Source organism: Thunnus albacares, chromosome 10 (genome assembly GCF_914725855.1).
Source record: "Thunnus albacares chromosome 10, fThuAlb1.1, whole genome shotgun sequence".
NCBI classification, from domain to species: domain Eukaryota; kingdom Metazoa; phylum Chordata; class Actinopteri; order Scombriformes; family Scombridae; genus Thunnus; species Thunnus albacares.
The window spans coordinates 9,396,103-9,422,038 of NC_058115.1; the positions used below are offsets into that span (position 1 = coordinate 9,396,103).

The 25,936-nt window shown below is 41.2% G+C and overlaps 2 protein-coding genes across 5 annotated transcripts; both read right to left on the reverse strand.

The window, feature by feature from the left end:
- Positions 1 to 618: 618 nt before the first annotated feature.
- On the reverse strand, positions 619 to 15,719 carry rps6kal (ribosomal protein S6 kinase a, like). 4 transcript variants are annotated; one of them, XM_044363458.1, is made up of 22 exons: positions 15,409 to 15,719; positions 12,798 to 12,857; positions 12,558 to 12,674; positions 12,390 to 12,471; positions 12,211 to 12,291; positions 11,817 to 11,896; positions 11,009 to 11,115; positions 10,274 to 10,311; positions 9,873 to 10,015; positions 9,679 to 9,749; positions 9,461 to 9,549; positions 9,170 to 9,234; positions 8,634 to 8,736; positions 8,327 to 8,451; positions 7,173 to 7,295; positions 6,094 to 6,183; positions 5,842 to 6,000; positions 5,587 to 5,748; positions 5,357 to 5,433; positions 4,872 to 4,989; positions 4,374 to 4,514; positions 619 to 1,928 (listed from the first exon to the last, which is right to left on the reverse strand). In XM_044363458.1, the coding sequence occupies exons 1-22, from the start codon at positions 15,433 to 15,435 to the stop codon at positions 1,803 to 1,805; spliced, it is 2,184 nt and encodes a 727-aa protein (XP_044219393.1). In that variant the 5' UTR covers positions 15,436 to 15,719; the 3' UTR covers positions 619 to 1,802. The 4 variants fall into 4 exon arrangements, with proteins under 4 accessions (XP_044219393.1, XP_044219394.1, XP_044219391.1 ...); XM_044363459.1 differs by lacking the exon at positions 15,409 to 15,719 and adding an exon at positions 15,018 to 15,293; XM_044363456.1 differs by lacking the exon at positions 15,409 to 15,719 and adding an exon at positions 14,265 to 14,975.
- Positions 15,720 to 17,038: 1,319 nt separating this feature from the next.
- On the reverse strand, positions 17,039 to 24,027 carry hdx (highly divergent homeobox). Its single transcript, XM_044363821.1, has 11 exons — positions 23,903 to 24,027; positions 22,152 to 22,313; positions 21,658 to 21,804; positions 20,222 to 21,394; positions 20,081 to 20,137; positions 19,804 to 19,950; positions 18,740 to 18,938; positions 18,571 to 18,650; positions 17,960 to 18,079; positions 17,633 to 17,755; positions 17,039 to 17,548 (listed from the first exon to the last, which is right to left on the reverse strand). The coding sequence occupies exons 2-11, from the start codon at positions 22,215 to 22,217 to the stop codon at positions 17,279 to 17,281; spliced, it is 2,382 nt and encodes a 793-aa protein (XP_044219756.1). The 5' UTR covers positions 22,218 to 22,313; positions 23,903 to 24,027; the 3' UTR covers positions 17,039 to 17,278.
- Between the last annotated feature and the right edge of the window lie 1,909 nt (positions 24,028 to 25,936).

A 25,936-nucleotide genomic window follows, 5' to 3' on the forward strand; every position in this document is an offset into this window, starting at 1 on the left:
AAAATAGCAGTGTGTCTTTTCCCCCCCATAACTGAGGATAACTGATAATAATTTGCTAAAAATTTTTTTACAAGGAACTATTTTTCTGCTCTGTTAATTCAACAGGGACAGTTAATCTGGAAAGTTGCAACTGGCTTTTTAAAAAATGACTTTTTCATTGCTTAAAGTACCACAAACACTCCATTCATCCACATTATATTGGGTCGGTCTCAGGAATCTCATGTATATCTCAAAATTTGAAAAACTAAAACCCAAACTGTCAGCGTAACTAGAGATAAGTGAGGAAATGTTTTGTTATTTAGGAGAACCAAACCCTGAAAATGAATCTATGCAACTTCTGAAAGAAGTTTTATCATGACACAGATAAACATTTTCATGGTTTTATCAAAAAATACAAGAAATCTGCACCTCTCTAGAAACGAACGGGAACGTAACGTGTCATCCTGTAACTGCTACTTGTGGACACAATGGCTGCTGTTCAGCGAGAGTCACTGACGACTGGCTTTTATTCATTCTTCTAGTTACACTGTTGCCTAGTTGTTGCTTCAATGTCTCACAAGTGACAGATGTTTGGGCTGCATTTTCATGTTAGAACAAACCAGCTCATGACACAGTGGATGCATGTCAATAATGATCTTTAATGTCAATATATACAGAACTTGAAAGAAAAATAGAATCTTAAAAATCAAATGAAATAAATACAATATCATACAATTTCCACAATGTCTTTTTGAAGAGATATCCATGGAAATGTTTTTTTTGTTTGTTTATTTTTTTTTTTATTCAGCCTCTCTGGTTCAACGGGGTGCGTCCCGTCCCCCCCAGAGAATCCCTACAGCTCCCCCACATGCTCTTCATCTTAAATATCTTCATTATATACATATATATATATATATGTATATATATATGTATATATTTCTTTTTTTTTGCAAACTAGAAATTCTGTTATCGTTACCACATTGTTTTGCTTTCCAACTCTAGACCTTTTGTCCATCTGCAGCTTATTTTACCTCTTTTGATACACTGTTAGCATCACAAAGAAACATGAGTCAGACGGTGAACTTTAAGGGAAAAGAAATACAGGTTCTGTCCACACATGCATTTATGTTACCAAAAGTGCTGGTAGATGATTTTGATCCTGAGGGACTCTTTAATCTGCCGTGAGCAGAATTTCTTTTTTTTTTTTTCCATTTGTTTTTAAGAGCATCGGAAAGAAAACAGTCTGTCATTGTCCCTCAGTCAATATCATCTCACCAGTACTCTCACACATAAACCATTACTTCACTTTGAAGAAAAGAAGTTAAGAGAGCAAAAAGCAAAACAGGGAAGGAGAAAGAACTGAAGAGGAGAGGATGGCGGAGCGCGGATGAAGAGCAGTGGGGGGGCACAGTTTACCGAAGCAGCTTTGAATCAGCCAATCACAGTGAAGGAGAACATCAGCTGGTGCGTTTCTTCCCCGAGGAAGAAAGAATGAAAGGCGAGGAGGGTAAGTGCATATGAAAGCTGTGGAAATAAATACAAGTCTGTCTCCCCAGCAGTAACAGATATGTGAGTTTCCCCTCTTCCTCTTCAGCTGACTTCTTCACAATGCAACCTCGTCCAGTGTGTGCATGTGTGTGTGTGTGTGTGTGTGTGTGTATGTGTGCGTGTAGGTGTGTATGAGTGCATATGCCAGGTGTGTCAAAATAAATAGATTAAAAAGGGAGACAGTGGATTTGACTGGCCAGGACTTCGGTCTGTGTTTGTGTATGAGAGTTCGACTGAGAGTGAGGTCAAAACTGGAGGGCGAGCAGTGTGTGAGTCTACATGTCTGTTGAGGTGAGTTTCTTCATGCTGCGTCTCTGGGCTAGACTGGACGCTGCCACGGGCTCCAACACCGGCTGACTTGTCTTCTGGCTCAGTGCTGAATAGGTGGCAGCCATGGCTCCCTGGAAAACAAGCAAAATTGTTATTTGGCTTTAAGTTTAAAACGGTTACGACTTTGTATCTGAACTTTGTATTTTGGCAAACTCAGAACAGGCATTTGTATTCTTTCGGTGTTGACAGGAAATTGGTCAGTTTTGTGCTACTGAATGAGCCCTAGTTTACTTCTCAGTTTCTTTTTATGCGTTTGTGCTTCATTTTTCACCATGGATGCCTCGGCTAATTTGGTAAACTTGAACATTACAAAATAATCAAAGTAGGTCCTAATTAATTTTCTGTGGAACAACTAATTGAGTAATAAACTAATTGTTTTGGCTGTACCTGAGGTATATCATTACATTAATGTACTACTGTATTACACTACAGCCATTTAAATTAGAACAATCCTCCAATCAGACACAATCAGACACATGGCATGCATTACTCCATGAGTGGGAGCAGCATTAAACCCAACACTTAGAAGGGCTGTTAACCAGTGCAGATAAAACTCCAACAGTAGAAGGAGTTTTTATATCATGGACTAAGACTCAGATCCACAATGCTGGCAGTCAAGGTCAAGAGGTTCAACGATTAACAAGAGACATGGTCTAAACAGAGCCTGACTGATACTGGATTTTTGGGGCTGATGCCAATACCAATATTAAGAGTAAAAAAAATTCTGATATCAATATATCAGATATATTCTTATATATATTAAATATATATAAAAACACACATTTTTTGCAGTGCACTGAAACAGTAAACTTCACTGGGAATTTAATAATTATAAAAAAAAAAACACAAATAGAACAATGTATATATTAAACTTGAATTTAGAAAAAAGGATCATATACACATAAAATGCTGCCTATATAACTTTTAAAAAAAATAAAAATTGGCACATATCAGACAACATATACACCGATACCGATTTATTACAATTATATCTGTGATAGGCCTATATCAGCAGGCCAATATATCGGTCAGGCTCTAGCTGTAAGACTGTTAACGCCACATGCATCGACAAATGAGTCAGTCAAACTGATGGAACATCCAGTCAGCAGAGCTCCAGACAGAAACAGGTGCCTTATTGAGGAGAGAGGTCAGAGAAGGGCAAGATCTGTTCAAGCTAATAAAGACGCCACAGGTGCATAAATAACACCTCATGATGGCAGTGGTGTCCAGGGGGGCATTTCATTATGAACGATTTGTCAGACCTTAAATCACACGTGCAAAAGAGGAGAATAACGAGAACAGGCAGCTAATGTGACTAACGAGAAGATAAGAAGATGAAAAGTCTACAAGCAACGTCACCAAAGTTCAACTCTTAAAGAGTAGAAACCCACACATAGAAACTAAAGCTGAAATGACGAGTTGATTAAATGATTAGCTGACCAAAAGAAAAATTATTGGCGACAATTTTCATGATTGATTAATCATTTAAGTAATTTTTCGAGCAGAAATGCTACATTTTTACTAGTTTCATAATTTCAGCTTCAAGAATTCTTTCTTTGTCTTAAGTGATAATAAACTGAACATCTTGGTGTTTTGGACCATTGGAAGGACAAAACAAGCAATTTGACAACATCACCTTGAGCTTTAGGAAATCCTGGTCAACCATTGTTCACTATTTTCCGACATTCCTGGCATTTTCCAATTCATACGCATGACTATTATTTGCTAAATATAGTTTCTGACTAAATGGAGCCTTAGCCACACTACCCTTGGATAACGCTCAATGTCACAAGCAACTAAGATTGCTTCATGAACATAAGAGTGACCTTGGTTATGTCCTTAGATCTCAGAAATATCAGAGTGGAGGTGAGACAGCATGAGATGAAAACTCTATAACCCTCAACTATGATCACCGGCTTTGGATTGTATATAAAAGAACTACATGACAGATAGAAAAGGATTGCTGTGCGGGGTGGCTGGCCTTTCTGCATGATCGGGTGAAGAGTTCAGCGATGTGAGAGTGCCTCTGTGTACAGCTGCCGCTCCCTGAGATTAAGATGAGCCAACTTAGGCGGTTCGAGCGCTTGTAAGGATGCTGCCCAGACAACCTCTCTCTCTGGAAGAGATCTAACAACAACTGACTGAGAGAAAACTCTGGTACGTGATGGAGAGACCGCAACACTCAGATGTCAGCGCTTGGGGATCGCACTTTTCCCTTTCCAAAACATGACGTTTCAACGCATAAACCCCCACAAAATCTTTCACCACCTTTGAAAGCTGAACAAAGCAACTTCCCTTTTTTTCCCCACATGGCAACTGTGTTCTCACGATAAATCACCAAGAATCAGGCTCACTTTTATATTGCCAGAAGCACAGGTGCTGCAAGGGTAGAAGAGTCCAGACCCTCTTCTGTATCCCATTCCAACTCTGAGGTACCGCCAGCCTTTAAATTCTACCACATGGTAACAAATGGTCCTGTGTGTTTGTCTCTGTTGGTAAGCAGGATGTAGACTCACCTTGACGAGGTGTGGTGCATCATGGCGTGTGAGCTGGAAGTGTGGTAACGTATCTCTGCAGGTGATCCAGGAATGCTTTAGAACCTGCTCTGCTGTGTATCGCTGGTGAGGGTCCACATGGAGCATATGGGACAGCAGGTCCTGTAACACACAACCACATCCAGTCATTAAAGTGTACAAGGAAAGTACACAACTCCAAGGGCGTTACTTTAATATGAACTTTCTTGCATTATACAAAGATCAATCAATTCATTGTGTTATTAGAAGGAGGAATGGTGGATTTTTTTCATTTTGAGAAAAACTCCATATCAAACATTTTAACACACAAGAAAAAGATTCTGTCTCTGTTGCTCAAACCTACGACATAAAGCAGCATATTTTATCACTAGCTCTGCAGAATCTTAGAAACACAAAACATAATCACATCTTAACATTAAAGTTGAATTAAAGGAACCAAGATGTGGACTTTGATGAGCATTACACTTTGAAAGTGTTTACCTTTGAGGTGTCTGATACAGTATCCCAGTTTCCACCTGTCAAAGAGAACTTCCCAGACCCTATTCGAAGTAGAATCTCCTCTGGTGTGTCGTTTGGCCCGTTAGCAAACGGCGTGTACCTGACATGAGGTAAAAGGAGAGGTTAGAGAGAACACATAATCACATTATACATACTATTTCATTTTATAAATTCTAATGTATACTAGTCTCATAGTACCAAACATGAAGAAAACACATCTGATTTTGTGGTGTGAGCAAAATTTGTCACTGAAAACAAGTTAAACCCACTGCTCTAAACGTCCTACAGCCTAAACATCTTAAATGTTAAGACATTTGTCAATAATGTTCATGCTTCATAATAAACATTTTCAGAATAGGACAGAACATTTAGACAAGTTTCTAAATTGGACGCTCAGATGATTATTAATCATTCCCGTCCACATTTAAACCAAATTCCCCAACAGTTGTTCCTCATTGTAGTCTTACCCTGCCAGCATTGTATACAGTAGAACTCCAAGACTCCATATATCACAGGCTGCATCATAACCTTGCCGCATTAGTACCTAAACACACACACAAACAAAGATGACCCATTAAGGATGAGTGCAGCTCTCCACTGTATTTACTTCCTCCACATCTCCATCTTCCAGGCATCAAATCTTACATTTCTTCTACCATTTATTTTCTTTTTGCTTCCATCATTTCTCCTCTCTCACCTCTGGTGCCACAAAGTTGGCGGTGTAACAGGGTGTGAGGAGCAAGCCGTTGCCCCCTCGAAGCTGCTTTGCAAATCCAAAGTCACAGATTCTGATGGAGTCCGGATTCCCCGAATCGTCCATATACAGGATGTTGCTGGGCTTTAGGTCTCTGTGTACCACCTGGGGAAATAGAAGAAGAAGAAGTTAAATATAAAAAGATCAGGATCTCTGATCTTCACTCATGCTTGTACATGTGCGGACGTGTTTCCTCACCCCTTGGCAGTGGAGGTAGTCAACAGTCTTGGTGATGGTGTAGAGCACAGCGCTGGCCTCTCGCTCAGAGAAAAACTTCTGCCTGAGGATCTTATCCAGCAGCTCCCCTCCCTTCATCAGCTCCGTCACCAGGTAAACATACCGGCCCTCATCATACACCTGACACATGGGGACGCAGAACGAACAAGCCCTCAACACCTCTTCAAATCTTAATTGTGCTGAAACGCTCAAACACACACAACTGTTACTGACGTCTTTCAGAGTGATGATGTTGGGATGCTGTCCGTATCGCATCAGGATTTCGATCTCTTCAGACGGGTCCCTCTTACTTTTGTCTATAATCTGTAACACATGGAGAGACAGACAAGAGTACTTGGCATCATAACACATCTTATAGTGGCTGATTCAAATAAAAGCATCAATCTACTATGTGTTGGACAACTAATTTTGTGCACTATCCAAAATATCTGCACTTGCGGTGCTTTGCTACACTGTGGCTTCAGCTGCTGTGTAAAGCTGTGCTGCCCTCTGCTGGTCTCTTGGCATCACTAACCACATTCGAAGTGATAACTCCATTTTCAGAAGAAACTCTATTAACAGACATGTGAAAATGAATTGGCTTCAAAGATGGATGGACAGCGATGGTAGATTAGAATTTCAATAAAAGGAGAAAAGGTCGCCACACACTCACAATAACTTATTGTTATGCCCAAGTCTACGCTGGTTGCTTGGCAACATCACGATGATGACAAGACTCCAAGAAGTTACTGCGCCCGGCCAAGAAATATATGTCCAGCACATAACCCTGATAAAACAACAACTTGTCATCTTTAGGTCTTTGGTTTTTGTATGACTTAAATGAACAAGATATAACGTGTTAATTAGTGAGCTTTAGAGGCACTGGGAGGTGGATTTGGCAACGTTTGGTCAGAGCCAGGCTTGCCGTTTCCCCTTTTCTCATCTAACTTTTGATAAGGAAGAAAATACGCTTATTTCCCAAAACGTCTAAATAATTCTTTAAAAGAAGCAGTCACAGCTGGATTCTGAAATAGGATAAATTGTGTTTTGGCTGCCCATCTCTGACATGTCCTTCAGCAAGGCACTTAACCCCCCAGCTGGTAGGACAGCTTAGTGGCAGGTCAGACTGTGGTTTCACTGGGCATCTCTCTGGTGGAACTGTGTAACAGTGTGAGGGTGAATCTGGCTGTTGCTCAAATAGAGCACTAGTAGGTCAGTGCACAGTAGGTCAAAGAAGGTCATTTTAACTTGCAATCAGATTGTATTTATCATTCTATTTCATACGAGAAAGAATTAGTCTCGTGTCTGGTTACCTTCACAGCATAGTCCATTGCAGAGACTCTGTGTACACAGCGTTTACAGATGGAGTAGGAACCCACGCCTATGTCCTCTTGCAGCTCGTACAGATCAGAAAACTTGGCTGACCCCCCATGCATCTGGAAAGGACAGAAAACATTAAGTATTACAACACGATCTATGACATAAATTGTGTCAATTAAAACATTTTGTCCTTCACAAGCTATGCCAAGACATTAAATTAATGAACTGTGACATTTCACAAACCAGCACAATGCCACTGCGGTCTACTTTTGGTCCATACAAGTCAATAAAAGGTCTCTGAACATCAGAACAAACTCCCGCAGCAATAATATTTTAACACTTTTATTCACAAATTTGCCAGAGTGGGACTTTACTGGTTAAGTTACTACATATTCAGCAGTCAAACTGTCATAACAGATTTACCATCACTCCTTCCTCCTCACACATCACTTAACAGCGAAATGTTGTAAAAATCTGTCAAACTGTTAAGACCTAAGTCGTGAAAGCAACTCCATAATATATATATACACACATATATGTGTGTGTGTGTGTGTGTGTGTGTGTGTTTAGACAATTACTATTAAAAGTGAGTGTAAACTCAGCCATGCTGAGTATGGGAAGGACTCTGTGTGTGTGTGTAGTGTGAGTATGTACTCGAACAGAACAACCATTAACTAATTAACCATTAATAAAGGATAATTGTGGTCATTTGCAGCATTTCTGCCATCACGTCAATCAATTCCGATCCTAATTCCACTTCATCTCTCAGAAATCAACTTCCATGTTTGGTGTGAATGTTGTGAATATTATCAAGTGAAACACAGACAACCAAGAGAGTCAGGACAGGAAGTGTATGAGAACTGCAATAAAAACATTAAATGGTGTATGATAACTCAAGTGTGACAGTTGCTATTTACAGATGTGTTACCTGCAGTGTTAACTCTCTTTCAGCAATGCTTGGATCAACTTTTTGCAACAGTGTTTTCTACAATTTGAAATTCCGTAGGACGCTCCATAGTAAAGCAGTAGACAAGTTGAGTAGAAAATATATTTTTGTCATTGTGTTTATGCAAGTTAATATGTTATTAATTAACCTGTGTTAACTGTGATAGGGGACGCGTGCAAAGACATGATAACTTGTGCCCACCTGAACTATGGGGAGTATGCTGAGCAGTGGGGAGCTCTTGTTCTCATCCATGGGTGTTGGTGCAACGAAACTGAAGCCTTTGAAGAGCTGATGGGCGTTAGCACTGGGAGGGATACCTGGGGAGTCTAAATACACAAAGATAATTCATAATATACAAATGAAGATACAAACACTCACTAAGTTTTGGAGTTGTAGTCAGTCAGCGCTCACTTGCAGTTTCCATGGCTGCAGGAGCCGTTGTTGCTTGTAAGCTCAAAAGCACGTGCACAGAGCATGTGTGAGTGTGTGTGTGTAGGTGTAGATTTACCTTTAGGCGTTTTAGCGGTGAACTCTGGGTCGAAGCAGAATGTGTCATCTGGTTTACCTGCTGCAGGCTTGAATGGGGGCTGAAGCTCTCTCCTGAACAGTTTCTGCGGAGAAGACGACAGGCACACACATGCAGAAAACACACATGCATGTTAGAAATCAAACCCTACCGCAGGCTGTTTGGGCTGTGTGAACATATGCGAAGGAGAAGCCAAGACCCCTCCCAGATTAACCCCCTCCCAAACCCTCTACAGCTCTGTCCAGCCAATAGCGTCCTGCTGGCTCTTAAACACTCACGCAGGGCTATTAGTGCACACACAGTGAGAACTGGCCCTCTGCCCAGATGCACACATACACACACACACACACACACACACAAACATAGTTGGCGTGGCCAAGACTGATGGCTGGTGCTCACCAAGCCAACCGTTTGTTAGGTGTGAATCCTCGACAGAAGCTGGAGAGTTACATGTGTGTATGTGCCGGCCTGTGAGAGAAGAGAGGAAGATTTGTGTGTGTGTGTGTGTGTGTGCTCACATTCCAGTCGATGGTGGAAAAGAAAGCATGGCGTTTGATCTCCTCCACTCCATCGGGCCCAGCCCCTATAGACACAGATCACTTCGGTTCAGTAAACCTGGCGCGTTGGTTTTGTATTGATTTCAAAGGATCAACACATTCACACATTTTTCTCTCTGTGGTTTTAAGCATGTGATTCATGTGGATGCCAAAATGTTAACAAGCTCAAGCTAAGAACAATGTGAGGACCATCTCGTTCTAACTACACACACACACACACACACACACACAATCAGCTGCGGTACACCTTACCTAGTCTGTTAGCAGGGTTACGTTTAAACAGCATTCTCAGCAAACTCTGGGCCTCCAAACTTAGGAACTGAGGCATTCCTAACTTAGCTCTGCAGGGCAGAAAAGAGCAACAGATGAATATGTACAACAAGGAAAGTAAATCATCACTTATATATCAGGACTTGTCTCACTTCTGTCATGCTTTGAGTGTCTTAATCATGCGGTGCAAAATGACTCACTTGAGAATCATGTTCATGGTCTCGTTGCGGTCTTTCCCTTGGAATGGTAATGTCCCTGTTAGCATCTCAAACTGCAAACACACAACGGAGGAAAAGGAACATAATCGACAGGATTTATTTTACATTTTTCTAATCAGTTCATATAGATGTAAAAGAAAAAAATAAAAGGTGTAGGTTTGTGTGAGCGTGTGTACCATAAGTACTCCCAGAGACCACCAGTCCGCACTCTGTGTGTGTCCTCTCCTGTTGACCACCTCAGGGGCCATATACTCCACCGTACCACAGAAGGAATAAGCCTTCTTATCAGCATCTACTGACTCTTTGCTCAGGCCAAAGTCTGCATACAGCGAGGCAAAGACAATGCCAAATGTTAAGATTTAAAAAAAAAAAAAAAAAAAAAAAAAAAAAAAAAGATTATTTCACTTTCCCGCAAATTAAACTAAAAAATAGCTGCAGAAGAAAGTCATGTGTTAATTCTACTCTTATAATAAAATATTTTAAAGTTTCTTTACATATTATTATGAACTAGATTAGACTATTCTGATTAAGTCAGACACCAGGTGTGCATTAAAATCACTTTAAGTCAAAAACATACCTGTTAACTTTATGTGTCCAGCTTCATCAAGTAAGATGCTGAAAGACAAGAATAGTTTTACATAAAGATGCACTTCAGATCATTTGAATTCTTTACGGTACAGTTAACAACAACAGAATATAAATCATCTAATGCTGTCTGCTCTCATATTCACGCAGTTTTGTGCAAATCTTGTTCTGGAGCTCTGGGGATTTCAAATGAACTGGTAATCTGAGTGCTCAATTTAGAGCCACGCCAGACACATTCAATCACAGACTGAAATGATTCAGGTCTGGACAAAAGTGAAGAATGAGAGAATTAGTATGGGTGTGTGTAAGAATATAAAATACCGTGCACTGCGTTGTGAAGTTGTGAGCAGAAATGACTTGTGAGACATATGAGGAATAATCTCTCTTTAAAATATAACCTACAGTTTATCATTTTACTTTTAAATCTGATCAGAAATGTCTTACAGATTAAAAGAAATTGTAAATGTACCTATTTTTCTTAGAAAGACACTGGAGTGCTACAGTGTTTTGAAAATATGGCAGGTGATGGCAGGTGATGGCAGCCAAGGACAGTGTATATGTGCAAATCAGAAATCATCAGTGGTTTCATACTTGTGAGAACAGACGTTAAGAAGGAATCAAAAGCAGATTACAGCAGTGCAGATCCTTTTTGTGTTGGATGAAGGTGATGTGGTGTTTGGGGTGAGAAAGAGTGTGAAAGGTTAAAAGGTGAAGGTGAGGTTCATACTTCTCTGGCTTGAGATCTCTGTAAACTATGCCCAGGTTGTGCAGATGGTCGAGGGCCAGGGCCAGCTCTGCAAGGTAGAATTTCACATCTTCCTCTGTAAACATAACCTGATAAGAACTGGACAAATTTACTCTCTGAACTCAGAAGAGGAGACAAGTTCAGCAGCAAAAACAAAACAAAACAAAAAAAAATTCAACTTCAGAAACCACAAACAGAGAGAACAGAGTATTATTATTGTCACAATATCAACATTTCAAACACGGTAACACGATTCAGCAGGCTGCTGATTTGACATTGCCAGCAGCTATCTCTTTGGTTCTGAGACAAGCTTTCAACACAAGGTCTATCTAGAGAACAATCACACATTTGAAAAGAGCTGAACCGGGCCTGTAACTGACAAGCCATTGATCATCTAAAAGCACAGAAAGATTCCAAGAAAAGCGCTCGTGTTTCCGCGAGGAATTCAAGTTATAATTTGAATAACATGAAAAACAGAAAACAGGAGAGACAAATGACTTGGCAGTACTTATGCTCCTATAAAATAAATTAAATACTCCTGCATACTAAACTTGCACCTGTTCCATTTGTAGCTGTCATCCTAACAATTCCTCTGGGTTTATAAAAGAGCATAATGGCATATGTAGTTTGAAATTTCATAAATATGTTTAAAACACTAGGGGGCAAAAAAAAAAATACACCATTTAATTACTGAAAGAAGAGAACAGGCTGTACTATGCTTTTCAAATAGAAACACTGACAGATAGACAGATGGAAAAATAAGATGTAAGGCAACAGGATGTCAGCTTACCTCTTTGGATAAGCGAGTGAATACATCCCCTCCCCTGAGAAAGTCCAGTATTAAATACAGTTTCCCTTCTGTCTGAAAGGCTGGAGAAGCAATGGAAACAAGAGTATGTTACTGACAAGCTTATCATATTCTGATTTCAACAGAGACATTCAAGCATTTGGGTTACATGGTGACACATGTGAACACTGTAACTCACTTACAAGAGCAAAAGCTTACTAACATCAACAACCTAAATATGATAATAGCTGTGTAACAACACTCAAAATATTCTGATGCATGTTAACAGTGATGTTTCAGATACATGAAGACAAACATAATCTGCTTATCCTGAATTCAACCTGAACTTGGATGTATGCTACATAATTGCACACTTTGTGATTCTAAACTCTCTTACCGTAGTGCAATTTCACTATGAAGGGATGATTGACTTCCACTAAAATGTCTCTTTCCATCTTAGTGCGAACTCTGTCCCTGACTGGAGAGACAAAACAGGAAGGGACGGTGTGAGTGAGAGAGAAATTCAACACTGAGGACAGAACATACTGGGCGATGTGATGTACGCTGTCGCGTTACCTTTCAAAGATGCCTTTTTTAGAACTTTCATTGCATATAACTGACCAGCATCTGGACCCATGATCTTCCTGACAAGAAATACCTGAGAGAACAGGAGAAATTTAAGGATGATACATAAAAATTTTTTACAAACACAGTGATTTGACTTAGTGAAGTGTATGTCCTCACCTTGCCAAAAGAGCCCTGGCCGAGGACTTTGAGCAGTTCAAACTGAGATGGATCAGCTTTTTCACAGCCCTCTTTCACATGGTGGGTGATAGGAATCTCCTTATATGTCCCTTCATCCTACACACACACACACACACACACACACACACACAGTAACAGCATGAGACGAACACACAAGGCTGCAGGTACGTCCTCCTACGTGCGCACATGCTCCAGGACCTCAAGCCCATCATTACTTACACAGTGTGTGAAAGACTCTCCCTCCTCCATGGGCTCATCCATGATCTGATGTCCATTGACCTACAGCCAGAACAACAAATCTCATCAGAGTCGGCAACAGTAAATACTTTAACAAAGCTTGTGAATCATAGCTTTCGACTGAACAGGACTATGACTGCTGCCGCCGCCGCACGCCCACTTGTATGATGAAAGATTCAACAGATGAAATCGATGAGTCACATGCGATAACAGTGTGCTTTTGCTTTCCCAACTTGAAGCTGTATTTGTTGTCAAACAGTATGGAGTCCATACTCTAAAGCCCGTCCAGCTGTCCAGCTTTCATCCTGTCCCTATAAAGCCCCTCATTATTAGCATTCTAGCTTAATCCCCAGCCAGAGCAAAAACAACATGTCTGACTGGCTCTGAGAGTCTGATGTTTGCTAGGGCTGCAGTCAGCTTTCAGCCTCTTGAGGATAACTAGGCCCCGGTTCTTTCAGGGGCTTCTGGCTGATGGTGGTGGCGAGATGCTTTTTTAAAAAAAAAAAAAAAATGACCACGGACAGGCACGCTTTGTTCTACTCAGAGTAACATTTAGAGGGCAGTTGCAGCCTCTTTGTTTTTATTTAAATAGCAATACACTTATCAGCAAAGGAATGTGAGATATCTCTGTATCTGCATGTAAATCAGATAATTAACTGCTACAATGCAATCCAGGTCTGCATATTTCAGTTTTGTGCTGAAGCTCAGCCTGCATGATGTATTCAGTCCAGTGTGTTTGTGTGTGTTGAATTCCATCAAGCCTCTGAAGAGGGGGGATGAGTCATAGCGCTACGCAAGCCCACACAGTGGGTGGAGCCACCAACATACACTCATGTACATCCACAGAACAGAGGCCAACAAACCTCTTTCCACCATCCTATAGCTACAAGAACTACATTAACAACATAAACATTCAACTAAGGCGAGAGAGATGTAAACTTCAAAGCGAGACAGAGCACAGAGCCTTGTCAAAATGTAAGCCTGGGTGCATCTGTGAAGTCTAACATCATCCAAGCCATCCAAAGCCAGGCCAGTGCTTGTGTCATAATTCACACATACATTTTCACTCCCACCTTTGCTGTGGCTCATCACGGCTTGTAACAGAGTGCAGCCTACACTTGCAGCACGGACCCAGGCGAGCCTTTTTCAGCCATTTGAGAACATGTCTGACAGCCATACACTATATATCATCTCACAGTCGCCTCATGCAAGGCTTTGATCAAACACTCAGCCAAAAAACTGATACCAAAGTGGATTAAACAGCCAGCATCACCACTAGTCTAGCTTAAGTGGTTAAGCTTGATGTTTACTTCAGTGCCTCTGTTATCTTGGCAGCATTCAAAAGGTGAACAGCAGATTAATAGAGCTTATTTGTGGAAAGAGCTGAGAAACTTTTTGAGACACTGTAATATTTAGGAGATTGTAGATTGAGGAGTTATTTAATATTACCATGCCTCCCACATAATGCAATGTCCAGCAGACTGGCATAAATATTAAGAAGAGATCACAGGAGGCGAGTTTAGTTTAACAATGTGCTGGTTCAGAAGTCTCTGTGTGTTGCAATAGCTTTCAGTGGGTTTTGAAACAATCTCAGCAGTCAGACAGGCGCTGTTTGGAGGCCAGGTGTGAAAGATTGCAAAGAATCCCAGAGATGGAGAAGCTGCACATGAAAAGAAAGAAAAAAATCACATTTTTCTACTGTTTTCACAAAAACAGCATATCAAGAAGTCTTCGAAAGGCATCATCCAGTTTCACTTAAGGTCTGAGGATGATAAAAATCGCTTTTCATTGGTAACATGCATCACATCAAGTGCCCCATGTTGTCATTTTTGAGCCTGATATGAAGAATATGTAACTGTAACACTGTTTTAATCCCAACTTCACTTCGTTAACGCTGCTAATATCCTGTCAGTTGTGTAGACAGATAGCTTAATTAAATGTTATTACGTAGCTTCAACACCAAAGTTTATAGCCAACAACAACAACAACAACAACAACAACAACAACAACCTCTAATTTCACTTGTTGTGTAGCACGTCGGACCAAACATAAAACCACCTTATGTTAAAACTACGTACAAATTTAACGTTGTTAAAATATTTGTATCGCCTTACTGTAGATACATAAAGAACACTTTACCAACTCTTTGTTAAATAGACGGCGGAGGTTTAACAAAAAAAAACTTGTCTGCAAGTTACAAACCAGCAAGCTGTCAGTTAGCAGGCTAACTCCATGCTAATGCTACACAGGCTAAGCTAGCCGTGAAGCTTACTCCTCTTGAGAAGTGTAAATAAAAACAAAACGACAAGAGGAGGGTATGTGTCACTGGATAAAGAGCCCGGCATGCGGACGGAGTGACGAGAGATGTTGCAAAAAGCCCGGACAGGCAGATATCAAACTTAATAAACCCCGGGGGCAGTGCAACAAAAATAAACATCTAACCAGCTGTTAGCATTAGCTAGCGTGTTAGCATGCATCACGGTGCGCTGCGGGGTCGTGACGCGAAATTGAAGCTTCACCCGGACTCGCAGGGCAAAGCTAACTTAACGGGACAGCAGCACACACCAGAAAACAAATGAATATGCGAACTCACCTCACTACTAACGCTGTTTACCTCCATCTTGTGCCAGGATTGCTCTCCTAAGTCTAAGGCATCGTACTCCGCCTAGACCCCCGCTCCACGTTGCATGTCTTCCCCCCTGATATAAGTGGAAGTCCGGCTGTTCTGCTTTGATGATCAGATGCAAGCTGTGTGTCTGCGGGCCGCTATCAGGACGGGATCTGGAGGAGGGGGAGGGGGGGTGGTCGGTGCGGGAATACTTGCTGCTGATGACCGGACCATACGCTCACCGACGGCACCGCTGCCCTGCCATAGATGCGAATATGGCGGCTACAGTGGTACCTGATCGTCAGTGAATGAGAGTTTATTGACGTATTTATGACGCAACTCAGTTAAGGATTTCCCCCCGTCCAAACCAAAGCAGCGGATCTCGAGATGGAGGGGAGGAGGGGGGGAGCGAGAGAGAGAGCAGGACGTGGTGGTGGGGGGTGTTTGATGCTGTATGACATACTGCGTGTGACATACATGCATCCGTTGTAGTCACTGCCGTTGAAACACACAAGGCGTTTCATTTATGGTTGACGCAGGTAGAAGTTTAGGCAGCAAAAAAGAGAGAAAAAAACCCAGACTCCTCTTATGTCATGCCATAAATCTAAGTCTCTGATCTTTACGGGTGTAAGTTGAAATGTTTTAAAGCCACTGTTTCATAAGCCTGTCCATCCCCTAGACCAAGAGGAAATAAGAGGCTTAAAGCTCATCCACTTTTCTCTCCGGCTCTGTTTCTCTCCCACCCACAAGTCTTTGTGTGGTGTGGATAAGAATAAGAAATACTTTATTAATACCGAGTGAAACTGAAGTGTCACAACAGCACAGTCCAGCACACATCGCATACAACAATAGAATAAAATAGTTAAATAGTGGCCTAAAATAGAAAAGGTAGTTATTATACATTGTGCAGTAATTATATACGTAGTATATAATAAAATGAGAGTAGTTGAGATAGATAGAAAATAGTTATTATCTACTGTGCAATCATTATATACATAGCATATAATGAAATATGATTAAAAACAATAGCACAAGAGTAGAATCATTATTATATGGTGTGCAATGTTCAATACAATGTTATTATTATACATTGTGCAGAACGATAATAATTAAATAGTGCAATTCTTAACCTGTTATTGTAATATGTATTGGATATATTGTCTACTACATGTCTCCTTTTGTTTATGCATAAAAACACCATTGTCATAACTTCTGATCGATGCTGGGAGACGAAACAATTTTAAACGATTTTAACATTGATTTGGCCACTTCTATTAACTATCAAGTGTGTGGACAGTCTGTGCTGGCTTATTCGAACGTGGATTAGATCATTGTGGACATTTTCTTGTGGTATATTAAAGGTTTAAGATCAAATCTCATGTTCTAATTAAGTACAAGACCAATAACTGCCATTAGAATGACTGTGTATCAGTCACGTTTCATTTTTACAACAGTAGTTTGAGCTGGTTAACGACAGAAACGACAGAATTCATAACGCATTGCTCTTGTTTCATATAGTGTGAATTTTTAAAATGAAGGCTGGTGTTTTATTATGAGCAGACACGACTCTGTGTTCTGTTCAGTGGGTGATGCATGAGAAAAAGTCACAGACAGGTAAGTGAGAGGTTGTTTATTGTTCTCTCTGGACTGGACCAGAGCAAGGCGAATGATATGCAGTAAAAAAAGGCATTGTCAGCCCAAACAGTCATAGTGAAGCATCAATCCACAGGCACTGGGCGTGGAGCATGAGTTTATCAGAGTGTTTGTGTTAATGTAAGACCATACAGTCCAGCTTCTGTGTGGAGTGTGGAAACATCTGTATGAGCGTGTGCGTGAGTTGATGTACATGAGATAGTCACTCTTGTTCTTGGACTGCTCCCTGCAGTTGCTCCTCTGATGCAGAGGGCTCAGTAACTTCAGTTGTAAAACCGTCTTCGTTTATGGTGACCAGTGGGACATTGTCGTTCGCCGGCGCCTGTGTGGGGTCAACGGCGCTCGCACCAGCAGCCGGGGACTCGTCGTGGTTGGAGAATTCATCTTCTGACACAGCATCAGGCTGAGTTCCCCTCTTCACAGTCATGTCCCAGTCCTGGTCTGAAGGCTGAGGTAGACTGGCGATGAGTTCCTAAACACAAACAGTGGACTTCGGGTTAGAAATTTTCTAAATTTGCTAATTTTTCCATTAAAAGATGTTGCTGTGTAAACATACCTGCTGTCTCTCCAGATCATTATTCCTCACAGCGCTCAGCAGGCTCTTCGTGAAGCTTGCAAGCTCCTGGTATCTTTGTTTTTGGTTCTCTAGCTCGTGCTCTAAGAACTGTACTTCTTCATGCTGAAAGGATTCAAAACGCAAAGTTAATTCAGAACCTGAGAGATCTTTGTAAATTACAATGTATTTGCCATTAAGCATCACAAAGATTCTTCAGTGTTGGCACTTCTCCCGTACGGTAGACGAGCACCAACAGTTCAGTTTGAAGAACATAACTGTGAAGAATTATGACAAGTTTATGCTTGATCTGTGTGCGTGTCTCTTCACCTTGAATTCCAGCAGGTTCTGCATTTGCTCTATTTCTGAGGCCACAATTTCACCACCATCATCATCGTCGTCATCTTCTTCTTCTTCTTCTTCTTCGTCCTCATCAATTACTTCGATCTTCTGTTGAAAACAAAAGAGGGATTAGATCCAATTACGTAACACATAGATAATGAAAAAGGGAATAAAAAACTTATTTGTATATATATATATATATATATATATATATATATATATATATATATATATATATATAAATATAAACTAAAAAACTGAAAAAACAGTGGAATCCAAAAAAGTAGAGATTATGATATGACTAATTGTGCACCTCTAGACTGTTAATGTGTATTAATATGAACCATGAATAAACCCTGACAGTGAGCCAACATACACAATATCATATCATAATTCATTTACACCTGTGCATTTCCTACTGTGATGTCATATTTGGTTGATGACGCACAGCTGCTACGGTCTTGTTGCTACAAGCTAATACTGTATGAGATTATATGCTTAAAAGTAGAATGAATGAGCTCCAATACATTTTTATTACATTTGGGCAGAGGCTGCATTTAATGAGGCTGTGCTGTAATATCAGAGAAATAATGAAGTACCACATTATTGGCCAGTGGAGCAGCAGTGGTCACATCTGTTCCATCTTCTCCGTCTCTGTGTTGTGAGTCGATGGTGCCATCTAGGAGAGAGAACACCGCATTAATACTGAGACACGCGGCTTATACAGAGGTAGGTGTTGGTGTGACTGTGTAGTATGTGTCGCCTCACCTTCTGACAGGCACACAGATCCCCCATCATTCAAGTCATCTCCGAGGTCAGGCGTTCTGAGCCGCTCCTCGTCAGGGCTAAGCGCCACCGGAGATTCGTTTCCTGGGGATGAGGATGTGAATACAGCAGGCCCACCTTTAGGTGGAGGGATTTCAATACCCATCAGACGGTACTTCCTCCGTCTGTTACTGATCCATGTCTGAGAGACAGAGACAGAGAGAGAGGGATAGTGAGTGTGTCACAGCCGTGGACAAAAAAATATTATATTATTACAACTATAATTCGAGGATATCAGCAGATTTTTCAGGAGTGTGATGAATGTGAAGGTAAGCTTGAATACAAACTGTACTGTTTTATTTAAGAATAACATGATACATTTTTTTTTCCCTGTCGGAAAATTCTGTTTTTTATTAATTTAATACAGAAAAGTTAGATGGTGAACAGCATCACTCACATCAGAGGGGTTAAAATGCTAAACAGTAATTTACCTATTACCATACAGCCTGTCACCAATGACTACCTGACATTATGTTTCACATTAAGACTCATCTAAATTAGTTTTAAGCAGTTGTTTAGGTAGCAGTAGTAATGATTTAAAGATGATCCTAATACTGTATCTCTCTGTAGGCAACGATTTTTTCTCCCTCGCAGTAAATATCCTAGCGAGTGAGATGGCAGCGGGTCATGTGTGTGTCAGGACTGAGAGACTATATTTAGTCCATCAGCATTCCTACCGTGGCCCTGATATAGAACTGCGTGACTTTTCCACAACTTTGTGTAAGTACGTTAGAAAACTTCTATGACCTAGAAAAGTTCTTCCTTCTTGTTTTCCTTCAGCACAAAAGTTGAGAAAAGTCAAATGGTCTTGTTTTCTCTAAATGTCACAGACTTGTCAGCAGACAATGTGAGATAAGGCTAAAAACGTTCTCAGTCTACAAAACATCTCTCTTGTTTCAATGATGCTGCAGAAATTCGATGCCCAGAGGGAACCCATACTTTAGATTTCTCTATAATTCTTTTTACACTGTGAGGTAATTTCTTTTCAACCCTGTGGAGTTGGTTACCTTGACTATTTCAGTGTCTACATTGAGCTGGTTTGCTGCAGCGGTGATCTTTTCTCTGCAGACTGAGCCCAGGCTGGTCATGCCTCGGTCCCAGTAACGCTTCAGTTGAATGAGGTCCCCGTCACTGAACTGGGTCCGATCCTGCAGCTGAACACATGACACACACGCTGATTTGTAATAAGTGTGTAATAACCACACAGTACACCTAGTACCTTCAGTTGTTCTCCTATTCTATACATGTAAAATCTTGCAATTGGCTTCACAAAACAGTACTCACTGTTCTCTTTCTGGAGTTGCTGATAACCCAGGGGGCAGCGCACACACCGATCGAAGTCTGCAAACAAAGACAGACACATTTAGGTTAAGTCTTTCTATTCACTTTTAGAGACCACAGCAGAAACACTAGAACACCACCTACCTGTGAGCTGGATTCCCCTGTGAGTGAGGTCTGTGCTGTGAGGGAGTAGCTGCCCTGAAGAGCTGTGTTGCCGTGAAGCAGTGCGGTTTTGGAGCTAGTCATAGGAGGTGTGTGGCTTCCGCTCACCACAGACGGCTCAGACGGTGACGTCTGCTCCCTGTTGATGTGAGTCTGAGCGGCCATATTTGCCAATTCCTCTTCCCTTTGCCACTCATCTTCTTCGTCTGCAGTTTCCATGGCGATGGAGAAGTTATGACTGGTGTCCAGAGGATGGGGCACCGGCCTATGACTCTCTTGAAGTTTCCGAATAGACGCGAGTTCAGGCCCAAGTCTGTCCCCCTTGACTTTTTCTGACAAGGTGAAGACTTGCTGGATACGAGGTGTCAGGTCAGAGGCAGGACTGGAGTTTCGGACTGGGAGGGAGACCCGAGTCTTCTGTGGGGCAGGTGGTTGAGGTTGGGGATTAGAGTGAGGTCTGGGCTGAGTCTGGGACTGGGAGGAAGAGGACCAAGGGCGATTTTGCGCTGTACCATACTGCCTAGTCCAGCTGTGAGGTACCACCCCTGCTCCGGCACTTACCCCCGCCTCCCCAAGGGACAGACTCCCCTTCCTGACTGCAGTGTAGACTAAAGGCCCTGAGGCAGATGTGAGGGATGGCGGGTTCTGAGAGAGTGACACCAGCTTGGAGTGTAGAGGTGAGGAGCTGGAGCTGTTTCTGCTCTGCAGGGCCTGGTTGATCAGTGATGAGGAGGATGGGTGCGCTGAAAGCTCAGAGTCTGACTGAGATGGCGGGGCTGCGGGTTTCGGTCGGGAGCGAGGGACGGAGTTGAGAGAGTAGATCCCGGTCAGTATGACGTCATTGTTGTTGTTGTTGCTGTTGCTCCCACTGCTGAGGGGGGAGGAAGAGGAAGGGGAGGAGGATGACGACGAGAAAGAAGGGAAGGAAGACGACGGAGGGAGGAGGTGCACACGATTCTGGATGTTCCGCGCCGCGGTCATTTCAGCGGGGAGCATTGCCCCTGCCGCCAGGCCATGATTGGACAGAGCACCTCCGGCTAATGAGTGATTGGACAGTAGTCCCCCGGCGAGGCCATGACTGGATAAGGAATGAGACATGCCTCCATTCTGCTCTACCTTGGAGGCGAGCTTACGTCTTTTGTTGCCAACCCATGTCTGCGGGGAGAAGAACAATCAGCTCGGTAATGTCACTTAAAAAACATTCTGCAAAAACGCTAGAGGGACTAATTCAGCAAAGTGAGGATAATGATTCATGACTCTGTACGAGATGAAGGGAAAAAACCACAGACTCCAGACTCCTCCGTCTCAATTACTTACCCTGGACACTGCTGCATAACAAGGGTTTCCCTCGTTAGAAACACATTGGTGCAACACAAATCCATCACACACACACACATAAGCACATTTTATGGGCCTACCCGGACAACGCTGAAGTCCAGTTTGGCCTCCTGAGCACATTGCAGTATTAGCTGGAAGCAAGCTTTGCTCTGATTGGTCATCCCATTATCGTAGTAACGTTCCAGGATCCTCTGCTGTTCAGCTGTAAACACTGACCGCAGGTTCATCTGAGAGACAACCACAAAGATAAAACCCCCCCCCCCAAAAAAATTACAATGAGATCAGAGGTCACAAGAGTTCATGGACAGATAACAGCAGATGATTGCGTAAAAGTGATAGCTTTCACTTTAAACTGATAAGTTCATAACACTTGCGCAATTTCCTTTCTTCGCCTCATACACTATAATAAGATTTTGTAGACAACAGGCCTTTTTCTCAGCAGACATTCTGACTTGTCATAGCAAGAAAAACACGTAAGCAATACTTGTGCTTTTTTTAGATGCAAGTAATCAATTTGTACAAAAACACATCATCTCTTTAACTCATATTGGAATGCAGATCTTGATATACTCACAGTCTGCAGGCCTCGCCTTTGTGGCCACGCATCCATTCTGCTACTGGAGGGGAACGGGGCGGCCATGCAGCTCACAGCAAAACCTCCATATTTCTAGGTTAGCGCACTTTTGATTGTACTCATCCTGTCTCAGTGCACCTGGCACACTGCTGGGTAATGTGGCTGCGGAGAAACCAAAGCAGACAAGACTATATTTAAGAGTGTACAAGTGAATAAAAAAAGTGTGCAACACATCATTCAAGCCATCTCGTCATGAGCACAATTCTACACTAAAAACAATAGCAGACTTCTCTAGATCAGAACTAAGACGCTCAATAATTAAGTTTCGTCATATGGCACACAAATGGTCAACATTTTGTCATGTAATATTAATTAGGGATGCAACAATCCGACTTTTTAAGTCCTGAAACCGATAGCTGGGTTTTGGTTTCGGCGGATACCGAGTAGTCATCAGGCTTGACTTAAACACTGCTTTCATATCTCTGCAAAACAAAATGTAACAAATAAATACATAGATATAAATTTACTGAATTGTTATTTATTAAAAAGAATAGTATCCGATACCCGATCCGGCTATTGGAGTCAGTATTGGACCTATTTCAGATATCAGTATCCGTGCATCTCTAATATTAATTAATGTGAAGCTGGAAAATACAACAAACTGGTGGCTAAAACTGTTATAAGCTATGACAAAGCTGCTGTGTGCCACGATTACAAATGTTGTCCCTAATCAAGCAGTGTTATGTTAATCACATAAAACTGTTTAAATAAGTTGTATAAGTTGCAATAAGGAGATTTATGTTCATTACAACTTATATCTGACTTTGTGGCAATATTAAAGCCTTGTATTACTAGTAACAATCACTGATGTAATGCTATTAAGTAGTCGACAGAGGATTTTTCAGTTTCTTCTAATATGGAAATATTCAAAAAGAAAGATAACATCACAGATTTCCTCAAAAAGACAAAACTAAATTTCCTTTAACATGATAAACAATACAGACAAAGTGACACTCAAACTTTAATAACTTATTCTTTTTACTCATTCAGAGTCAGTGTGACATAAATTGTGGATATTGGAGCAAAGCATGATGAATATGTCATTCAAATACATTGCTGACCTGTATTATGTCAGTACATAGTTAGTGACCGGAACAACAGGCAGCCCTGATGTAACGTTTAGATTTACAGAGAGCTTAAAACTGTTGTGACGAAGTTTGAAAAGGGCTTTTGATAAAAGCAGAAAATGTCACATACGGGAATGTTGTGCGACCAATAAGCATCCAGCAGGGTTGTATTGGCAGGCTGACTGCGCATGGCCACAGTCAATATGGAAACATTACGGAGAGAATTAGCAAACAAAATTGTGTCAGATTATTACGCCACCAGGCAAACAGCCCGGCGGGGGATTGAGAAACACAAACACAGCACAGGAAGCACATGCCATAACTTTACGACCGACAGCCACACGGTAAACAAACCGGGTAAGCGCCGCATCGCCACCACGGCCAACACAGACTGCTCATGTTAGCTTGCAGGCCCGAGCGGCCATATCCGAGCCAGCCAGCGTCAGGTAGTGTTAGCTTAGCATAGCTTTCCCCCGTGGAGAGCTGCAGCTCAACTTTTCCTCCAAATGTGTGATATCCAGACCCGGGCATGGTCATGCTCGCTGAGCCGGGTTGCGAGCAGAGACGCACAAACACGGGTCCGGATAGCCCCGAAACCACAACTAGAATCACTTTCCTACTCACCATTTTTGATGCCAAAATCAGACGGTAGGCTCAAATTCAGCAGATTTCTTCAGCAGTCAGTCCTCTTTGCTAGACAATGAAATCAAAACGTCCGATCATCAATTCTAATCATGATTGTGACGTGTCTGCAGACAGGAGCCAATGGGAGCTCAAGATCATCGCTGGAGAGGGTGAAAACTGAGCAGGGTGGTCCCGCCCACCGGTGACTGTTCAGAGGGCTGCTGGAGGAGGGAGGTCACAGGCATGCAACAAAGTCAAACAGGCCCTTCAGGCTACCGTGATCCCCTTTTTGCTGGATTACCTAAAAAAGTCTGTAAGAAAATGCAGCTAGTTCAGAAAGCTGTTGCTAAAGTCTTGCCTAAAATAAAGAAAATGGATCACATGACCCCACTGCTGAAGACACGGCACTGGTTATCTGTGTGTTTCAGAAATGATTTTAAAGTTATTTTACTTGTTTTTAAAGCTTCAACCCTCATCCTACAGACATATTTAACATGCAAGGACCACCCACTGGGGTCCCTTGAGACCCCAAGAATAAACTACTGTAAGAAACAACCATCATAGCAAAATGTTAAGTTATTTCTTTTCAAAACATTGTTAGTAATGTAATTAACGTCATCTGAAATTTTTTTTTTTAGGAAAGTTACAGTTCATTTGCATATTGTGTAAAAGGAAAATATATACTTTTCTTTAATACAAATTGCAGCTTTTATCCCAAGTACAATCTTTCTACAAAGCCCTCAAGCCCCCTGACAGTGTGTGATACTTTAAATTAGGACCCACTGCAAACATGAACTCAATAAATAAACAAATAGTTCCATCTATTAAAACTGTATAGGTGAAACTGAGTCCCCCAGTACCCCAATATGTTGGTATTTTTAAGTAAAACAGAAATGGAAAACAATGATATTAAGTCATCAGGAACAAATTGATTGACAAAGTCATGAAAAATTGGAACGCTGGAATGAAGCATCTGTGAAATATGACTAAAAGTGAACCTCTGGGGTCTGTGGGAGTCGGTAGGATTAAGGTTAAATAACCTCACTCCTCCTAACATCAGAGAGCTTTCATTTTATGTTCCAGCCAGATCACTGAGGTCCTCCACCACTTCTCTTTTAAATGTTCCTTATGCGTCCCATAAAAGTAGCGATGAGGCTGCCTTCTGTTTTTATGGAGCACACTGCCTCTGAATATTAACGTGGAAAGCTCTCTGTGTTTTTAAAAGGAAATGAAAGATCTATCGTTTTAATCTGGGTTTTAATTTCCAGTAATGTTAGAGCCTTAGTTTTAAAGTTTTAATCATCGGTTTGATATCATTTTAATCCCTGATGTTTATTTTATTTTTATTGACTTTTATTTATTTATTTTCAACATTTTATTGTTATATTGTTGTAATTTTCAGTCTTGCAAAATTGTATTTATTGTTGTCTATGTTTGTTTTTATTTTTTGTCTGTTTTATAATCCTGCTATGTGAAGCTCTTTGGGCTGCATGTTATGTTATGAAAGCTGCTATGTAAATAAAGTTGAGTTGATATATCCTTTAAATGGCTTCACAGCTTTTATCCAACTAATCAGTATTTGCAGAAACTCAATAAAAGACACTGATGTAAATTGTTCCTTTTGTTTGGAGCTCAGAGAAACGCTGCTACATTTATTCTGGTCTTTGGCCTGCATACAAAACAACTGTGGGGTAAATAGTCAAGATTTATTGCTGATCGTATCTACCCTCTCTTTTTATTACTTTGGAAAAATGTATTGTTAAGATTCACTGAAATGACAGGAATCTCTGCTCATGGCTCTCTTTGATTAATTTACTTTATGTTGACCAAATTTTATATTCACAAGTCCAAATTCTTAAGCAAGAAGACAAACTTTTCAGAGCTGACTGTCCATATCAAACAATACATTTCTTCAATATCTGAATGTGTAAATAAAAAAGCTGTTAAAATGTATAACCACTGTAAGCATTACATTATATTTATTTAACTTAATTAAATTTAAATTATTTTTATTATAGTCCCCCTGACATGTTT